Genomic DNA, 19988 nt, shown 5'->3' with positions numbered 1-19988 from the left:
AGTTTTCATTGACTCGATGGTTATCCATAAATTTGGCAACACCCTATTATCCGAGACAGGATTGTCTACCCTATAGCCTAAATACGGAGCAGTTTATCATGTTTCCCAGGATTTACAGCATGCATGTGCATATGTGTGCCGGAAATGACAGCAGAAGTCATGTGGCAGAACATTTAGCTGCCTTTTAAGTGCTGAGTGATCCTAGGTTGCACTATTATAATTTTCCATTGACTTGAACCCAGAAATTGCTTTTCTATATGTCAGTATTTTCAGAAAGAACACAAAACTTTGCTGCAGGTCTCGAGTGAAAGCACCAAAACTGTGGCCATCTGTTAAACACTGTCTTGGACATAAATGGTGTCCTAATCATAGTTCAACAGCTTATTTTTAAAATAGACTGCTTACTGAATATACTTGGGGCTATAGAGAACAAAAAATAAGAACCTAGTATTATTGTCAAAAGTGCTGTGAAGGCCTGACTGCCACTGAAAATAGTTCTTCAGTGCATGCTTTTACATACTTCTCTAACTAACACTTCAAGTTTGTGGTTTTTAGGGGTTTTTTTTGTTGGGGTTTTTTTGTCTGTTTTTTGGTTGGTTGGTTGGTTAGTTCTGGTTTGTTTTGGTTTTTTTTCCCTTAACTTAGCCTTTAGGATCTGTAAAGGACTTTTTTCCTATTTTTGGTTGGGCTTTTTTTTTTTTTTTTAATGCAGGAGTTTTTGCCTGCACCATCACCACAAAAGATGGTGCTTGCTATTTTAGGTAAAATTAGTAGCAGCTGGAGAGTAATCTTTCTTGGCTATGCAGGATAATGTCACAGACACTTGAGACATCTATTACGAGCTCTTACCCATGAATTGGTGTGTGGTGGAATCCTCCACAAAAATGCTCATATTCTAAAACATCCAGCAGTCTTCAAAACACTTTAAAACATGAAATATTCTAAGCAACCTGATTTTACTTATTCTTCCCTCAGCGTGCTGCTACATTTGAGTGCCCTGTCCTGTGATACCGTCATTCACTCGTTTTCCAGTAGGGACTTGTCTTTGCTATAGTCTCTGGGGAAAGTGTGTCAGCACCAGGTGGGGCTGATTTGGCAAAGGAAGTGACTCTACAGCCAACTTTTTGTAAAATCTCTGCCTGTTTTCCGCTGAAGTTTCCCACTGTTGCTGCCATTTGTGCATGCTGTTACAAACAACGGGCCTGCTGGAAATGACTAAGTGACTGAAAAATCCTGGCATTTTCTGCCTGTCATTAAGAATGCCTCTGTATTTTTTGTACATTGGCATAATCGAGAAGGATGTTGTTCAGCCTGAAGAAAAGGAGGGTTAGAGGAGACCTTATTGCTTGCTATAACTACCTGTGAAAAGAGGTTGTAGTGAGGTGGGTGCCAGTCTCTTCTTCCAGTTAACAAGTGACAGGACAAAAGGAAACAGCCTCAAGTTGTGACAGGAGAGGTTTTGATTGGATACTACAAAAAGTGTCTTCATGGAGAGGGTTGTAAAGGATTGGAACAGATTGCCCAGGGTGAACTATCTTCACTATTAAACCATGTCCTCAAGTGCCATATTCACACATTTTTTGAACACTTCCAGGGGTGATGCTAGGTCGATGGTCTGACTTGATGATATTAAGGGTCTTTTCCAACCTTAACAATTCTATGGTTCTATGATTGCTACTAATATTATGGCACCACTACTAGTTAGGGAAATGCATGTTGCCTTACATCTGCCAAAAAAACCATGACTCTGTTTTGCTGGATTTTACAAATTTCAATTTATTTATTTTTTTTGCTTTTCTTGCAACATTTTAAAACCAGAAATTGAGTAAATATCTGAAATTGAAATTCTATCCTATGGTATCATACTGACACTTATATAATTCTTCTGCAAGCATAGAAACTTAGCTTTTGCACAGGCCCCTGTCACTTCAAGAAGGCAGTAATTATATGCACTGACAAGTATAGAGAGGTCAGTCTGCAAAGCAGTGAAGATCCTTCCCTCTCCCTCCCACAAGCCTGATCCTCTGTGTGCTTGCTCCTGCCTGACCTACCTTCAGCCCTGCCTCCCTTCGCCCTGGGCTCCTCATCCTCATCTCACCCAATCAGTCCTGGCTTCCACTTCACTGTTTGAGGAAAGATATTTGCTTCCTTCTACTGCGGCACTTGCCTTGCTTCACAATTCTCATGTCACCTCTCAATCACTCTCTACTCAACTTTTTGACCTCATCTCCTTGTCCACTTAGGACAAGTCCTCCTGTTCCTCAATGCCTATTTCAATCTCTTTTCCCCTCTTCCAGTCCTTGCTCCTTCTGCACCGGAATGGTTTGCCTTGAGATCCCAGCTTCCAAACCTAACGCACAGCTGCACTTTCAGTAAACATTCTGTTTCAGCCCTGTGTCTCTGACATACTCAGGATGGATATTGTATCTTACCTGTGAAGCCACAGTGAGCCTTCATACAAATGCTTATTGCCATGCTAATGGCAATATGTGAAGTCCCATAACCTTAGGACATGTTGCTGGCTTTCACAAGAGCAGCCAAAACCCATATTTGATGTAATACTTCCTCCCAGTTCATCCTCACATACCAAACCTTTGCACTGAAATATGAAATTATTACTGATTGTTAGAGAAAAAAATTATACGCCTGTGGGCCTTTTAATGTCATAAAGCACATTTTCTTTAATTTCATACCTATAACATTTGGTTTAGATGAAACCTGCAACAGCAAAAATATCTATCACCTCTGGTAACCAGTACAGTGAAATCCAAACCAAACATATGTGTGAAAACGAAGAAATACTGAAAATGTAATACTTTAATTCGAGTTCAGAGGACAGTAGACAAAAAAAATCATTAAAATCTCCATTTAGGAGGTAATTCTATGCCAGAAAAAAATCTAATCTGGATAGACTTTGGCAGAGACTAGAAAGGGAACTAGAGTAATTTGTGTTAGGCTACACAGAAGGTGACAGAGCTGAAAATATAACAGCAGACTCTAAAGTGCTGCATATGTAAGAATTAAAGTGACCCAGCAGAAAAATGTAAGAACTTAGTTACAATGTTTGTGCAACATTTGTTAAATCTAGCTGTTAAGGATACCATGATGTAATTATATTTTGGACTGCTGCAAAAAAATCCCCCAAACTTGTATTTACTCACCACATATATTTTGGCAATGGCAACACAGATGTAACAAAGAGTGATAGAAAATAATTAAAATATTATTATATTATTTTCCCTCTAAAAATTGTGTGATGAAATATTTCTACACCACTTCGGTGGAGAGGGGACAGGGGGGCATTCAACTTCTGAACATTGTACACTCATCTTCTGGGGGACTTGCTTTCTTATATCAACTTATAAAAGAAAATCAGAATGGCCTGTATGGTTTACACTTTGCTGCTTATATAATTTATTCAAATATCATGCTCTATGCCTTTCCATGTGACTTGGAAAACATAACTGAAGCATTTGAAAAATTTTCTTAAAATGATGTGAATCAGCACTGTCATTTCAAACAAAGCTAATGAGATCTGAAGCACAGGCAAGGTTGGCACTTATCAGGGTTTTAACCCCACCCGGCAAATAAGCATCATACAGCTGTTCGCTCACCCTCCCCTGGTGGGATAGAAGGTAGAACGAGAAAAGTGAGAAATCTCGTGGACTGAGATAAAGACAGTTTAATAGGGAAAGCAAAGCCACGCACACAAACAAAGCAAAACAACGAATTCATTCACCACTTCCCAGTCCCAGGTGTTCTGCCATCCCCAGGAAACACAGGGCTCCATCACGTGTAATGGTGATTTGGGAAGACAAATGCTGTAACTCCAAACATTACCCCTTCCTCCTTCTTTCCCCGGCTAAATGTGCTGAGCATGATGACATTTGGTATGGAATATCCCTTGGGTCAGTTGGGGTCAGCTGTCCTGGCTATGTCCTCTCCCAACTCCGAGTGACTACCCATTCTTCTCGCTGATGGGGTGAGGCGAGCAGAAAAGGCCTTGGCGCTGTGTGAGCTCTGCTCAGCAATAGCTAAAACATTCCTGTGTTATCCACGCCGTTTCCAGCACAAACGCAAAACACGGCTCCACACCAGCCGCTGTCAAGACAATTAACTCTACCCCAGCCAAAACCAGCACAGCGCTCTCTTCACACACGTGCCACTTCACACCCATGCAGTTTGGCAGGACGCAACAAAGCGCAAGGTGTGAACAAGCCAATTAGTCGCTAATGACGGGTACTATTTGAAGCGCCACAAGCAGCCGACTCAGAATCCCGCCGTCGGCCGCCTACGCCACTTTCCCTCGGCAAGTAAAATAACGAGGGTGTATAACCCCGTAACACAGCACACGTCCGACCCGCCTGGGGCGGGCCCGGCGCGGCCGCGCTGGGGCGGTGGCGGCGCCGCCCCTCGGGGGGCGCGTCCTGGTGGCGGCCACGTTGACAGAGCGGGATCGGGGCCGCGCCGTGCCGGGCACTGCGGGCGGTCCGGGCGCTGGCCGTGCTCGCTGTGCCGTGTCGGGGTGCGGGTTCGCGGTGCGGGAGCGGCGCCGCTGCCACAGTAAAAATGTCTTCGCCTCCCAAAGAGAAAGCAGAGACGCGGGCCGGACACCCTCCTGCTGGTACGGCCGCCGGTTCCCGTCTCTCCGTTCTTTCTCTTCCCACGCCGGGGGACGGGCCGGGGGGGGAGGGCCGTGGCGGCCGCGGGCCGGCGGGGCCGAGCGCCTCCGAGAGAGCCCGGCCGGGCGCAGTTCCCCGCGGAGACACCGCTCTGTGCGCTCCGGTGCCGCCCGCTGCTGAGCAGGGCGAGGCTGGCTTCGGGCCGGTCCCGCCGCAGGCAGTGCCGAACAGCCCCGGGGGGTTCCTCCTCTCCCTGCTGCTCGGGCGCCGCCGCCCGGAGCGACGTGTGGTGGTGGCGCTCTGGCTGCCGGAGGTGTGCGGTGGGATCCAGGTGGGATGGGATCCTGAGCCCTGCTCGCCATCGGCGCTCCCTGCCCTCCGGCAGCTTTCCTGGTGACGAGGGGACTCTCCCTAGCCTGTCCCTCCCGGAGGAGCTCTCTGGTTGTGGACAAACCCTCATCGGGTGTGTGCAGCTTGGCGTCTCACCCGGCAGACTACGTTGTCTTCCACCGACATCCTGCCCTCGAAAGGCAGGGGCGGCCTGCGGAACCACCGCCTGGGGCTGGCGATGGTGGGAAGAGGAACGGGAACGGAGCAGTCTGGATCGCGGAGACGATGTTCCAACAGCGCGAACTGAGTGCGAGCAGACGCACTGCAAACTAGTAGTACGCTGTGCATCCATTTTGCCTGTGGGCGTCACGGTGTGAGTGCCAGAGCAGGCTGCGCGCTCCTGGCTGCAATTCTGGAGGCTGGCAGAGTAGGAAACAAGTAAAGCTGCTTATGAACTGCCCAGCAAAGGAGCCCTGTCGCGTTCCATCCCGCTGCTGCGTGCTCGTGGGAGAGGGGTGGTCAGGGTAGGAGCTGTGTGTCACATTCAGTGGGACACCCATCTGCCGCCGTCCATGGACGGCAGCTCCTCTCTGGCGAGCTTTTTTTTTTTTTTTTTGAAGTGTTTCAGTAGCAACTGTTGAAATTCTAAATTCACAGGTGGTAAGTTTTATATTCACATCAACTGATGAGATTTAAAGCTAAATTTGTAAACGGTTGTTGAACCCTTATTTAATTCTACTCTTTTTATAATGAGGACCTGCGATTCCTCTAAACAGATATTAGAAGCAAGAAATAATGGCTTTGCTTTGCATGGCAAATATAATTCGGCAGTTGAGTTAAGCCAATCTCTTGGCCAAGCAGAGTCATCCTAGTCCTGCAGCCTCCCTTGTCATGGCATTAGCTTTGACCTGACTTCCTGTTGAGCTGCTTCAGGGAACCAAACCCAAGCATCTCTCCCAATGTTGACAGCTTTTGTTGCCATAGCTCTTGAGCTGACTTGCCTTGAGGTACACGTCAGCTTCAGAGTGAAGGGATCATTAAAACCTTACATTGCTTTAGCTTTGTCTCCCAGCTACACTGTCAATGGCATATATTTTCATTTAGATGCTTTACGACTGTATTTTCTGATGTCATTGCATGTTTGAGAGTGTTGCATGTTTCAAAACATGTCTTTTGAAACAGATGGCATTTTTAAAAGACCTGAAGTGAGCCTCTCTACGAAAGAAACTAGCGATGCACAGTGCAAAAGCACGACTGGAGTACAGTACAGGCTTCCTTTGCTGAGTATTTCAGTTTATTTTTTCTGTGTAAAACGTGCCCACATATGAACTGAAGAACTTTTTCAACCTTTTAAGATCATTGGCATCCCTGTTGTTTTTTTTGTGTGTGTGAGCATGCACCAGTTGAGCTTTGGAACGAAGGGGATTACCGAGTCTGTCTTTGAGGTTAGAAAAAACAACTAACACTATGTACAGTACCTTCAGGAAGAAGCTAACTTCCAGGATGCTTCTGGAAGAAGGTGGTTCTGAGCCATCTGGCAGAGGAAAGTGGCCCTGTGTTCTTTTAACACTTAGAAAACCACAACAAACGTGCTGACTTGCAACAGTTTTTATATTTAGTGTGTGAAGCTAGGTTTTAATCCTGTATATCAAGCTGGTTTAGATGCTTGAATATTAAAACAATGCAATAGGTCAGTCTGTAAGCAAGTTTTAATAAAATGAAAGTAAAAGATTTTTTACAAAAATAAATACAAGTGGAATTGTGTTCATAAAAAACAAAGCAAGTTCCTAGCAAAGATGCGAATAAGGTATCTCATTTGATAAATGGCTTAAAGCCTCAGGTTTTGCTGCATACAGTTGTATAAAGAGCCCTACCTGTAATTACCGATGTCTTACCCCACTGAGTATGATTTTGACACATAAAAGTTAGTAAGGATTACGGTCATCAAATTAAAAGCAAAATTAGCAAATCTATTGTTTTTCATGTGCACTGTTGGCCCTCACTTACTGATTGCGTGCAGTCTGTTTGTTGGCTCCCTTTCTGCATTGATCTTTCACATATGGGGGAAGAAAAAGCACTTGAAAAGACAAAGGGTAATGAAATGGAAAGAAACCTCAAGACTTCAGGCTGCTAACAGGGTGTACGAAGTGACTTTGAACTTCTTTCTGAAATTTAAGAGGGCCTTAACTTGATCTTTATTAAATATCTGTCTGTCAGTGAGATCAAATGCACGTGCATGTAATACGTTTCTGAATAGGTTTGTACAGTCCCTCTAAAGAGGTGTGCTTAATTATGCTTTTAGTTGTTCATTTCTTCTGGTAGATACTGTGGAGGGACAAAGCAAGGTGGTTGTGTTAATAGTTTATTTATGAAGCTTTACAATAGATTCATGAAAGTAGTTATGTGCTTTTTCCTGCACTAAAAAAAATATAGCTCTGAGCCAAGATTTCTATGAAATGAAGGTATATAACTTTTACCTCTGTTTGTACTTTGTTGGACACTAGGGTATGCTCCCTTAATCTTGCACAAGGGCATATTTTGTGTTTCCCTTTTTGTTGTAATGGAATCTGTTATTACACAGTACATAAGAAATAAGTTTTCATGTTAATATTGAATACCATACTCAAGGAAAAGGGGAACCTGCTAAAACTCTTGGTTATAATCTGGATTTCTAAAAGTTCCTCCCCAGATGCTGCGACTAGCAGTCTATTAAGGGGAAACCTGCACTGTGAGTGAGCTGGGGCCAGTGCCATTGCTTATCTATAGTGCTTCTCTAGGTACTTGGTACTTGCTCCAGCTCAGTGGGGTTTATTTCAGAATTCAGTCTCAGAGGCTGGGAGGAGTCTGAAATAAGCACAACAGTGGGGGGAGGAGAAGAAAAAGTAGAGTGCATTCTCACTCTAGATTGAAGGAGTAGTCATGTCATTAAGAGGACCACAGGCTGGCATTCACAGGACAGACAAGGTAGTCCTGTCTGACTCTCAAGGAGGGAAAAACATGATAGATGGTAATTAAAATCCAAAACTTGTCTTATATCCAGCGGTGAGGCAAACAGACTTGTTGCTCTTCTCAGAGCATGCTGGCAGGTGATCTCTTCTTTATTTCACACTTTAGAGACTGGTGGTCTCTTGGCTGCCACCACCCCAGGGAGCTGTTCCCGGTCCCCTCTTGCCTTAGCTCAAGTCCCTCCTAAGCTCTCCTCTTGCTCTTTAGCACAGGAGCTGCTTTCTTCCTAATGCCAACACATTTTTGTTGACACCATCCACTTCTGGGCACTGATTTTTGACAGCGTTCTGAAAGGTGGTTTATCATTTATTTAGATCCTTTCTCTGCAGGATTTATTACAAGGAAATCTGAGCTCTTTTAAGGGTGATTTTTAAATGACAAATCACCACGGTAAGCATCTGCCAAATTGTGTAGTAAATGCTAGGCAAGTACGAAATAGGTGAATCCTCATAACTCCCAAGAAAATCTTCCAAATAGAGTGGGTTTTTATTTAGCTTAGTGGACGTAATCATAATTTTTTTCTCTCTGTCTCTCTCTAATGTAGTGTAGATTAGTTGAAACCTTTTGAAAAGGAAGGTGAATTTTGCTGCAAGAGTATTTTATCTTCTTAAGATAAATCTCTTGAAACTAGATTGGTATGAGCATGCTGTGTCATGGGTGGCAGAAATGTACATCAGCTATATGTATAGAATGCTAGAAATCTAATTATTTCACTTTTGGTCTCAGAAATGCACATGGTTATGGCAGTTGTTTGCTGGATTCTTCTTTTGGTTTCCCAAGTCTGCACAGTAATCTCAGATTACTAAGTATTATTAATTATGCACCAAAGTACTTTAAGGTGTCTATGCTATTCCTGCTGATATTAGTTCCAAAAAATCAGATTAAAAAAAACATTAAGTTGCTGCATTACTCAGTCACTATTATGCCTTTTAGTTGTCTGGTTATTTGCTTTTTAATCCCTGTTAATTCTTCATACAGACAAATCTGAACGTGTTAGCTGCATATCTTTTCCAGTGACAGATAAAGAGAAAACAAGTGACTGGTGGCTTGATGATATACACTATGAGAAGAGAGAGATTTTTAGACCACCTAAATTAGCACTAAATCTTCAGATACGGATTTTTTACTTTTCTACAAGATGGTGAAGGACATGGAGATGTGTGTATTGTTCAGAGGTGCCGTTTGTAACCCTGGCAGATGTTGCTGTGGAGACAGCATCTTCCACAAAAAGTAATTTGAAATAAATAATAACAGATTGTGCAATGATGTTAAATATAGACATTAATTCAAATTATTAATTTGTAAATTAAGGTCAATAAAACATACCAATCACTTTCATTAACACAGCACTTGGCAGAACTCTTGGTGTTTGCTTTTGCAAACAAACTGAAATTCCTGAGGAGCTTGAATCAAGAGAAATTCATTGGAATTTTAATTTTGCTTCACTTTAGGCAACAAGAAATATAGCTTTTAAACTGTCTTTCCTTCCTTGTCCCATGTGAAATATTTCTCACCTATTGGAGTATAAGTTCTGGAGACAGAACACAAAATGATTAGTGATCTGGGTTTAGAGGTTGTTTTTTTAATACATGGTAAGAGGACACAATTTTGATAGGTTTTGAAAGATATTTCTTTGGATTTGTCTGTTCATTGCCTAACTTTAGTTAATGACCTTTGTTGAATCAGAAGTTTGCCTTTCAAATATCATAAAAAGTTTAAAATCTGTTTTTAAAAAGCAGGGCCAAAGAGCTGTCACTTTCTCCTTGGGCAGATCACTTTCTCTTTCCTGATTGCCTTCACACAGGCTGTAGAATTTATGCACAGTGGTGTCCTTTCCATTGCTGTCCTGGTAAAGAATTGTGCACTAGACCTGTGTCTAGGTTTCAGGGATTAGCACTGAACTGCTGTGAGGTGCCCTAATCCCTCTGTGGCTGGACACAGGAGAGCTGTCAGAAGTACAGCTTCCCCCAGCCATGCTGGCAGGCGCTTCAGCTTCTTCCAATGGCTGCTCTGGCATCCTGCTCGCTCTGGCTGTGACATCTCTGCCGAGTCTGACTAAGGCTTGCTGTGTCGAGGCAATGTGAAACACAAACCAGCGGGTCTGTAGGTGGTTTTATTGACTTCTGACCACTACAGTGGTTTTCTTATGGGGTTGCTGATGGCAGTGTAACCCATCTGGTTAGCTAATGAGATGCATCATCTTGTTCTGTGCTGTCCTGTAAGTGTGTGTAGCAGTGGTTGAAGAAAAAAAAGTACACTATTGAAACAGAAAGCCGATCAAGAGCAGCCTGCCTGTTGCTCTGCTTTGTAGCTGCAGTGTTAAGCCTGGCTTGGTTCCTGTTTTGTATTGCGATTTGGAGTGGATAAGTGATGAACATAAGTGGATTTGCTTTCACTTCTTGTTTTGTGTTTCAAAGAGATGCTTTCACATTTGCATCATTTCTAAAACTAAATGATGTGAGCATTTGAAATGTTGTAAATGCTAATATGTTTTACAAAACAAAAAGCTCCGTTCTACATGCAAGTTAACAGTCCTTCTAAGCTTTGCTTTCTGTTACACTATTTGTAAAGTACTTTTTGTATAAATACTATTATTATAGATGTACTTTTTTAACTTGAAATGGCAAGTAAGTTTCTTTGACCCTTCTTGTTCTATCAGAGTATTTAACATTCATGTTTGTGGCCTTTCTTCTTTTGACTGCTACAAGTTAGTAAGAGGTAGAGGGGGAGTCAAAACAGCGTTGAGTTTTCTGAAATGACGTTGAAAGCAGATGATAAAATGACCTGCAGCTTCTCAGGATAAGCAAAGATGGCATGATGTAAAAGAGAATGGCAGATGTGGTCCTGAAGTAGCTGTTCCTCAGGCTTGCCGCTTTTTTACCCTTCAGGCCCTTTTTTCAAACTGTAATTACCATTAAACTACTCTGTAAATTATCAGGAAGCAGGTGGGGAGAGTCATGCTTAAAACATTCTTCTTATGGTATTTTGACTGAGGTTTGTTTTGTCTGTTTAATTTTCATTCCAGTGAAAGCTGGTGGGATGCGGATTGTGCAGAAACACCCACACAATTCTGATGCCAAAGAAGAAAAAGATAAGGATGACCAAGACTGGGAAACCAGCAGGTGAGCACTTTTGATTTGGTGCATGTGCTACAGTGAATTTCCATGACCTTGAGCCTTATCACCAGTTTGCTTTCCTTGTAAATAGCAAACCAAAGATACAGTTGGATTTGTATCATAAAGCAGTAGCAAGTTAGACACTCCTTCAAGAGAATTGGAGAATTTGGGAATTTTCACATCACTAAGCCTCTTTTAAATGATCCTGCCAGGTAAGAGAAGATTGGAGAAAAAAGTACAGTTAAAGTAAAACCTCAGCTTTCTTAAAATGTCTGAATTCAGACTGTAAAGAAGCACATTTGGACATAAGCATTGCGCTGTCAATTCATATGAGATGGTCTTACTATGTGCTGAGTGATTCCTTTTACCTTGTAGTCCCTATCCTTTCTCTGTGAGATATTTGACAATATGGTGCTTTTGAAAAGACAGGTAAAAACAAATGGTGTTAATATTATCTGCTTTTATTTTAGATGAGAATCTGTCAGTTTTGGTGGTGGCAAATACTAAGACAGCAGTTACTTAGCAGTTTTAAGTAGATTTATTGGATTACTGCTGTTTAGAAAGCAGGGGGGTTCAGTGAACTGTTGCAGTACTTCTGTTCCTACAAAAGCCACCTAGTTTTGTGCTGCTTTCTGTGGCTAGATGTTTTTCTTTGTAGCCAGGACTATATTTACCTGAAATGTTTATCTACTAACTTACTGCCTGGGATTGTTCTTGGTATTTGCTCAACTTAAAAAAACCCTGAGATCTGTTCTTGTGCTTTGGTAAGGAGACTGACTTATATTTATTTTACATGTAGAACAATGGCGTTGTGAAAATGTCTGTATAAATAAGAACAAAGATGTTTATTTACTAAATCACAACTGGAAGAGGAAGCACCTTTATAAGAAGAGAAAAGTAATTTTAATATATTCAAATACAATGCAGGAAAATTATACTTTATGTCCTTTCTTCATCAACCAAGTTGGTCATCTTGTAGTTCTGCTCAGTGGCATATAAGTTGAAAGAGTCTGTACTGCAATCAAGTTTTGACTTAAGTAAGAAATTGTTTCTTGGGGTCAATTTAAACTTTGCTTGGGGATACATCATTTTATTTAAGGTGTGGTTGTGATGGGTTGACCTTGGCTGTACATCAGGTGTCCACCAAGCTGTTCTATTACTCCCCTACTCAGCAGGATGAGGAGGGAGAAAACAAGATGGAAAAAACCCCATGGGTCAAGACAAAGACAGTTTAATAAAGCAAAAGCAAAGCCCATGTTGCACAGAAGCAAAGGAAAACAAAATATTTATTCACTATGTCCATTCAGCAGACGATGTCTACCACTTCCTGGGTAGCATGGCTTCAGTACATGTAGTGATTGCTCTGAAAGAAAACATGGTGATAATGAATGCTCCCTGTCTCCTCCTCGTCTTTTCTCCCAGCTTTTATTGCTGAGCAGATGGTATGGAATATCCCTTTGGTCAGTTAGGGTCGACTGTCCTGACTGTGTCCCCTCCCAAGATATTGCCCACCCATAGCCTGCTGGTGAGAGGGTAGTGTTGGAGAGACAGCCTAGGTACTGTGGAAGCACTGCTCAGCAGTGGCCAAAACACTCGTGTGTTGTCAGCACCTTTCCAGCTACCAGTGCAAAGCACAACACAGAAAAGGCTGCTATGGTGAGAATTAACCACCTCACCCAGACCCAGCACAGCATTATGTACCTTCTTATCTTTTCTTGGCATGCCAGCCTCGTGGTGAGGGAGCCTGATTAGGATCCAAATGAGAAAACTTCTTGTATCTGTTCACAGACCTAAGCCTCTGTTATGATATAGCATGTGCTTTATTCCTTTCTTGGAGAAAGATTATGTTTCCCTCTCTCACTCAAATAGTGGAGGGAAAAGTTAAAATTTAATCTTGATATTTGTGGCTATGTTTGCTGTAGCAGGTGCTGTGGCACAACAGAAGCCCATTTGTGGGGGTAAACAGTGGGTGCTGAGGACTTAATGTTCATGCTTTGTGTGTTTTGGAGATTACTTAGTTTGGTTGTCTGGACTGAAGGACCAATCCTAGCTGGCATGTGTTAGGTGTCTCCTTGGTCTATGTGTTCCACTTCAGGAAATCCAGGTAAACTGGCCTGAGACCAATCCACAATGTGAAACAAAGCCTGGGCAACAGAATGATTGAGAGAGGGGTGCGCTCCTGATCTGTAGATGCAAAGACACACCGTATATTAGTATTGTAAAGCAGGTCTGTGAGCAAATTTTATGCTTTTATGGCAGAGGAGATAGTTTAATGACCTCTAGAGCTACCTTATTAACTAGAGAATAGTTAGCTGTTACACATCATAAAATTCATTCCCTTGTCTACTTGATCAGTTGATTATCAAAATATGTACTTGGAGTGTGCTCTTTGCTTTGGTTTTACGTGGAGGACACTTTGTTGGTCTGTATTAGGCACTTGTGCACGCAGTTTTCTCGAGCCCGTATATTAAACCAGAAAGCACTGGGCTAAACTATTTTATTTCTTTGATCTAATCCTCTTTAAAAAGAAAGCAGTGGGGGGATATAAAGAGCATAGTTAGGTGGGAACCAACATGAGTTATAATACAAAACACTAAGTTGGTTTACGACTTGAGAGAAGTTGTTTTCCTGATAGAATGAGGAACCTTTTGTGTATGTAAGGGAAAGGGTTTAATGTCCCTGTTGTAGGCTCCTGTGGGAATACTTGCACTGCTCTGGTGTTAGTACAAGCTATAGATGTGAGCAAGAATGTATTTAGCCAAAGACAGAATAAGCAAACTTCACAGACCACAGTACATAAAGTTGTTGTTGTTCTTAGTCAAAATTAAATTATGTTTGCAGCATGTCAGCTGCTTTTGTGCTGGAAGGTGCAGTCCCCTGGAGTTTGTGTCTGTTCCTGATGACTCACGGTGCCCTTTGAATATCCTTGGATTTCTGATGCCTGTAGAGACTGGTTTATCAGGAGATGGGGATGGGTTTGTCAGGAGAGGAGAAGTGAGCATTTTGTTCTGCTTTCTCCAGCACCAACGTACTTGTGGGGCTTTTCTAGCTGATATTTTATGTCCCTTTGCTAAGCAGATATGGAGACATCTGTGTTTTTAACTTTCTACTCTCATGTTTTTAGTCTTTGCCATTTTAAGGTAGTATTGTTGATATGATGCAATTTCTACTCCCTGTTGCATTCGAAGTTAAAAAGAGCAAACAGCCCTTCAGGAAATCTGTATCAGGTGATATGGCCAGCTGACAATGATGTAGGAGAAAAGAATAAAACAGAAGAATAATCTGTTTGTGAAAAGGGAGGGTAGAATGACTGAGTCATTATTTTAATCTCATTGCAGGCTTACTTGAGGACAGATTAGTGGAACTGACAGTAAATGGAAGCAGAAGAATTCAGTCTCTCCCAGGGTTCTCTGGAAATTCTGAGAGCACATGTCCTCCCCATGATGGCACAAATCCGAGCAGTTGCTCAGCAAGAAGCCTTTCTGCTGGGGTTCACAAAAGTATTTGTGGCTTCAGACACAGCATTGTTTTTGCAGCCTGGTTGCAGAAAAAGTTGTTGTGTCAAGTCTAGTCTTAAAGTAAACAAAGCTGATACAGGTGAAAGCCCCTGACATAGCTAACTGTGCTGTGATAAAGGTGACTTTAACATTCACTAGTTATATCTTCTTTGACATTTATTTTCCTCAGTCATTTAGCAACTTTTAGCTCATTTCATGAAGATAGGGAGACTTGTCGTAATGGTGATTTGTGATCCCTTAAAACAGTATGTGGTAAGACAATTTTATACAAATTTAAACCTTTCCTGTGAGGCAGTTCTCAACCTTGAGTGGTAGAAATAATTTTATGTGTCTGGTATAAATAGAGTTTTACTTAAAGAGGAATGGCTGGATATGATTATATAGAGAAGACTTGATGAAAGAAGGGAGAAGTTGCATTGTTTGGTTTAGGTGAACTAAAGACGTGGCATCTCCAAAAGCTGGTGGCAGCCCTTTGGTCAAAGTGTCAGTAGTAAACTAGACTGTGAGGTGGGTTTCTTGGCACATGTGTTCAAAACAAGAGTGACTTTGATCAGCCAGCTGGAGATAGGATACTGGCTGGATGAACTTCTGGACTGATCCATTACTGATTTTCTTATGTTTTTATAATTGCTTATCACTTGTGTTGATTTGGATTTTTTTATATGGTTGCAGTTTTTATTGATTGAAAGTCATACTGATTGCTACTGGAAGGAGTTTTTTTGTGGTGCTAGAGGAAGGTGAAACTTATAATTAGAAGTATGGTTATGAACCAAAATCATCATTTTTCAGGACTGTATGTTGTCACAGAAATTATTTGGAATAACTAGGCTACTCATAGTCTTGGGCTCTATTAAAAGCCCATTAATGCATGTTTAACAGAGATTTGCAGTATCATGTGCATTCCTGAGCCAGCATCTGACTCTTGACGTAATAAATACTCCTGAAAGACAGATAATTTGAAGTGAGAGCTGCTTGTTCAGTTTTGCACAAGAGATTCATTAATTGTCATTCTGGGATCTCAAGAAGAAGAAACTATAATTATCTATCAGCATCAGGATATATAAAAAAAACCCCTTTAAAGCGAATATCAGGCTTATTTTTAACAAACAGGGTAAACTGCAAAGACTTTTATGTTTAAAGACTTTCATGCTCTTTTGTTATATTTCTGAAACAAAGTGGTTAATTACAGTGATTTAACTACTCAATATAAATTCACTGGAGTGGTTTCTCTATATATGTAAATTGTATGTGATTTGTATCTTAAACTTGCCTGGAGATTATGAACCCAGCATTATGTTTGACTTACCCATCAGCTCTAGAAGGAATAAATTATGCAGCCTGGATTTTAATTCAGTTAACAGTGTGGATATTTGCTTTAGTTATATTCACTGGGTGAAAGAAAAAAAGAAAAAAACCCATGAGAGCGTAATTTAGAATGTGGTGACTCAAAAGTAAAATCATGCTAATGAAGCATATGGGTGCTCGTATGTCAAAGAGCCGCTCTTGGTACTTAGTTACATGGTGAGAGAGGAGTTGCTGAAGGCCCCTGATATCCTTCAGCTCAGTGTTACTTGTTAAGTCTGAATATGCTAGTTAAGCTGAACCTCCTTTTTTCTTTTGAAAGTGCAGTGGAAATCTCAAATTTGTCTGCAGATACATACTTTCATTCAAGAGTAAATTTGTTTTTCCTTTCCCTCACTTTGCTCTGTTGCAACTGACAAGAAATAAGCTGTAGGCATTATTTCCATTTTTCATTTGCCACTGCAGATTCTGCTGTCACTAAAATGTGTTTAATTTTTTGCCTCGTAAGGACCCTTGTTGACCAAACTTCTTTTAGAGTTTAAAAAATATAAAGTGGATTATATAATTAAGCTACTAGAGAAGATTTGTATGTTTGTTTACACCCTGAATATGGAAATGCTTGAAACTATTTCTACTCATTGTATTTTACCCTACTGTTCTGGAGCAGAAATTGTAGAGTCAGAGTTCTGACTCTTTAACTTGGGAGTAACTGCTCTTTAGCACAGCTAGGATCTGGGAAATGATGTCTAGTGTTCAGCTCGCTTGCGCTCAAGGAATTAGTTTCCACCATGGTAGGTAGTCTGATGATGTAGGGTCAACAGGTGTTTCACAGAGGGAAATCTTAAGAGTTGTAAGTAAAAAAAAGAAAAAAGAAAAAAAATTACAGCTTGTTGAACATGTAAATCAAACCTCTGCGAGCAGGTAGCATAGTACTTCCATAAATACTCAGTGAACAGTCCATTAATGTTTATCCCATGTTCACCAACATGAAGCTGAAAAAGACCTTGCTACCCCTGTTCGTGCATCTGTAAAACCAAACTACTGGAAATGTAAGCTGGCATTGGCTCAGCATGGTGAATATTTAAGGTTAAAAGGAAGAGACAGGTCAGGGCAGATAGACTGCTACATCTTCTGCTTAAGTTTTTGGAGAGGAAATGTGTGACTTTGGTGGACTGAGGACCAACTGAGTCTCCCTTTCTGCAACAGAGCCGCTTAAGTGTTGGCTTCAAAGGTCTCTTGCACTATTGTGTCAGAGCTTCAGGCAGCTGTGAAAGAGTGAACTGATTGATACTCTGTGCAAGCATCTGTCGTCAATATACAGATCCTCTTCTTTGACAGAATTAAAATTTCTCCCACCGTATTTCTAAACCACCTTCCCTCCCCCAACCCCCCCACTCTTTGGAGCCTAATTCTGTTACCTCTATGAACTGATGCAGCTTTGCACAGAGATTATGTTCACAGACTGTACTGACATATAAAAACTGTAACTTGATTATATGTGTGGATATAATGGATATGAATCAAAGATTTTTATTCCTATCCTTGGCCTTTGAGCTCTCGTTATTCAGATGTGGAGCTTTGGAGGCAATTGGGCTGTTAAAAAAAAAAAGGCAACTATATTTTTATAATATTATTAATAAGAATAGTGAACATAGTGCAGTAAGGGAAATAGACTCCTACCTTCTCTAAAACATCTCTATTTTCTGAAAAGATTCTGTGTTCAGGGCTTGTTGGTTTTTTTCCCTTCCTCCTTCTTACATTTATTATTTTGGATTTGAATTCACTTAACAGTTAGAGGAGTAGCTTCTTAATGGTGTCACACTCTTCTCCTTTACATAAGTAGTGTTGCCTTCAATGCATTTTTCCACTTTATTATTCATCTTTGTGTCTCAATCATTTGCACAGAGTTTTTATGATTAGCAGATGCTCAACTCTGCTAAAGTTTATATGTGCACAATTTGTTTAGTTATAAAACCCGAAAGCAATATTGGCCATTTTCATGTGATTTTTCAGGACAATACCTTCTGCAGATGACCAGTTACATGGAGAAGTAGCAAAGTAATTGCTGTGACCTCTATTGAACCCTATCAAATGCCTATGCAGTTATAGACTTAACTGTATGGAGAGAGAAAAGAATGCGTAATACTGATTTTTAAATGCAGAACTACTGTAAAACAAGAAAATAGGCTGTGAATATCTCCATTTAAGAACTGAAAAAGATCTGTGAATGTAGGGAATGGAGGAAAAGCTAGGCAAGATTATGAATGGAGTATTCTCATACAGAAATATATGAGAGTCTTCTGAAAGACTGTTTCTTGCTTCCAATATTTCTTGATGATTGAAGCTGTAAGTTGATAAATCCATCAGTGTAAGTGCCAGTTATGACATTATATGGATAGCTCTTTTCATGTTCCTGAAGTACTGTGTGCATGTGTGAAAGAACTAAAAAAGATCTGATATTTCTCCCCCTCAAAGTGAATAGGAGATATGCCATCCGGCTCAGCAAGAGCCAAGTTCGGTCCCAAAGAAACATATGCTGTCTTATGAAATTAGCTGGAAAGCTGAGATTAATTGTCAGCCAAGCTGGTGTAAGAAAAAAAGATTTTAAAAGAATGAAAGTCTTTAATTTGTATTCTGTGTCATGAGGAAGGTGAGAAAAGCTTAGTCATGTGAGAGAAAAATGGATGGGAAGTAGTATCTTGTGAGTGGCACAGCTTAATTAGCACAGCATTTCACATCGATAGAGAAAAGTAAATGATCTTAAACTAATAGCCTGTGTGGTAGCATTTTGCTTAGTTCTTTTCTTTTGGTATCTTTCTGAAGTATTAGAATGCATGGAATGAAGGTCACTATGCCAGTCTGAAGGTACATACAGTGTTGAAACAGATATTACACAGGCATTATAAAGCACAAAAATTTCCGAACTCAGAATTATACTCCAATCCATTTCACTATACCAACTAAGCCTGAATCTCTATTATTTAGGTGTTTGGCAATGCTGAGAGTATTTCTAATGTTAAAGGTATGAATTTTTACTAGAAAAAGCTTGCAGAGGACCAGATGCTTCTCATTTAGCATCGAAAACCTGTGTTTGAAGTGAAGTTACCATGAACTGAAAATGAGTAGGAGGTGTGTGCAATTGACACCATGTGTGCCAAGGAGGGGGATATAGTTCTTCAAGTAGCACCTTCTCTCCCTTAAGTTTCTTCTGCCTCAGCTGCATCAGGCACCAAACTTTGAAGCAGTTTAATATTAAAATAAACTTGGAATTATCATTTGTTAACTGTCACTGGGCCAGACAGGAGGAAATTCATTTCACTCCCAGGACACAGGTACTAGAAGCAAGAGATATATGAGAGATAAATAAAAATGATGCTGAAAGCATTTGTTATATTGTCATTATCAGAGCTTTATTTACACCACCGTTGAAGCTGATAGAGCTGTTCAGTGCAGCACATTGCTTGTTGGGGGAGTGTTTGCTGCAGTAAGCTTGTAACATTTCAGTGATTGTGCCTTGGTCACAGACATTCTGTTAAATATATGGCAATTAGTAGAATACTTTAGCCACATTCACACAAATCTTAGTTCTGATGAATTTCAGTTTTCTTGGGACTCATTCCTTGGAATATATGTAAGGTGGTGAACCTGGTGCTCAGATGAGAACTTTGTTCATAGGGGAGCTGGCTTTGTTGTGGGCTGGTGACAACCAAAGTGCTCAGTTCTTTTCCCTAATAAACTTGAAATTTAAATTTTTTCTTCTTTTTTTCAGATTGTTAGAGCTATAATTAAATACTAGACTAGCTCTCAATTATGGCACACTTCATCAAGCACCTCATACTGCAGTACTGAATCAGAGAGTCCTTGAGATCCAGGTACTTTGCAGTGCTGAATGTTTGTCATTGCTTCCCAAAGCCTATTCTAAAGCCTTCTTTTCTGTTTTAAATAAATAAAAAAATATGCGGCTCCAGGTATTACAGGCTGTATTTTTGCTAGAACAGCTAAGTTGAGGTGTCTCTTTTGAGAGTATTTGGAACTACTGAAAAATCTTCAAAATAATTCAATAAGCAGAGTTTCATTACTCACTATGTGCATCG

At 40.8% G+C, this 19988-nt stretch overlaps 1 protein-coding gene across 1 annotated transcript in view; it reads left to right on the top strand.

The window, feature by feature from the left end:
- The first annotated feature begins 4453 nt into the window (after positions 1 to 4453).
- The window catches only part of DAP (death associated protein), a 52128-nt gene continuing 36593 nt past the window's right edge, over positions 4454 to 19988 (top strand). The window contains exons 1-2 of the mRNA XM_027643980.1: positions 4454 to 4624; positions 10984 to 11080. Of these exons, the coding sequence (XP_027499781.1) occupies positions 4570 to 4624; positions 10984 to 11080 (152 nt within the window). The 5' untranslated portion in view covers positions 4454 to 4569. The remainder of the gene's footprint in view (positions 4625 to 10983; positions 11081 to 19988) is intronic.

This window comes from Corapipo altera, unplaced genomic scaffold (genome assembly GCF_003945725.1).
Source record: "Corapipo altera isolate COAL_440 unplaced genomic scaffold, ASM394572v1 24b, whole genome shotgun sequence".
In the NCBI taxonomy this organism is placed as follows: domain Eukaryota; kingdom Metazoa; phylum Chordata; class Aves; order Passeriformes; family Pipridae; genus Corapipo; species Corapipo altera.
This window is presented reverse-complemented; position numbering and strand designations above follow the sequence as displayed.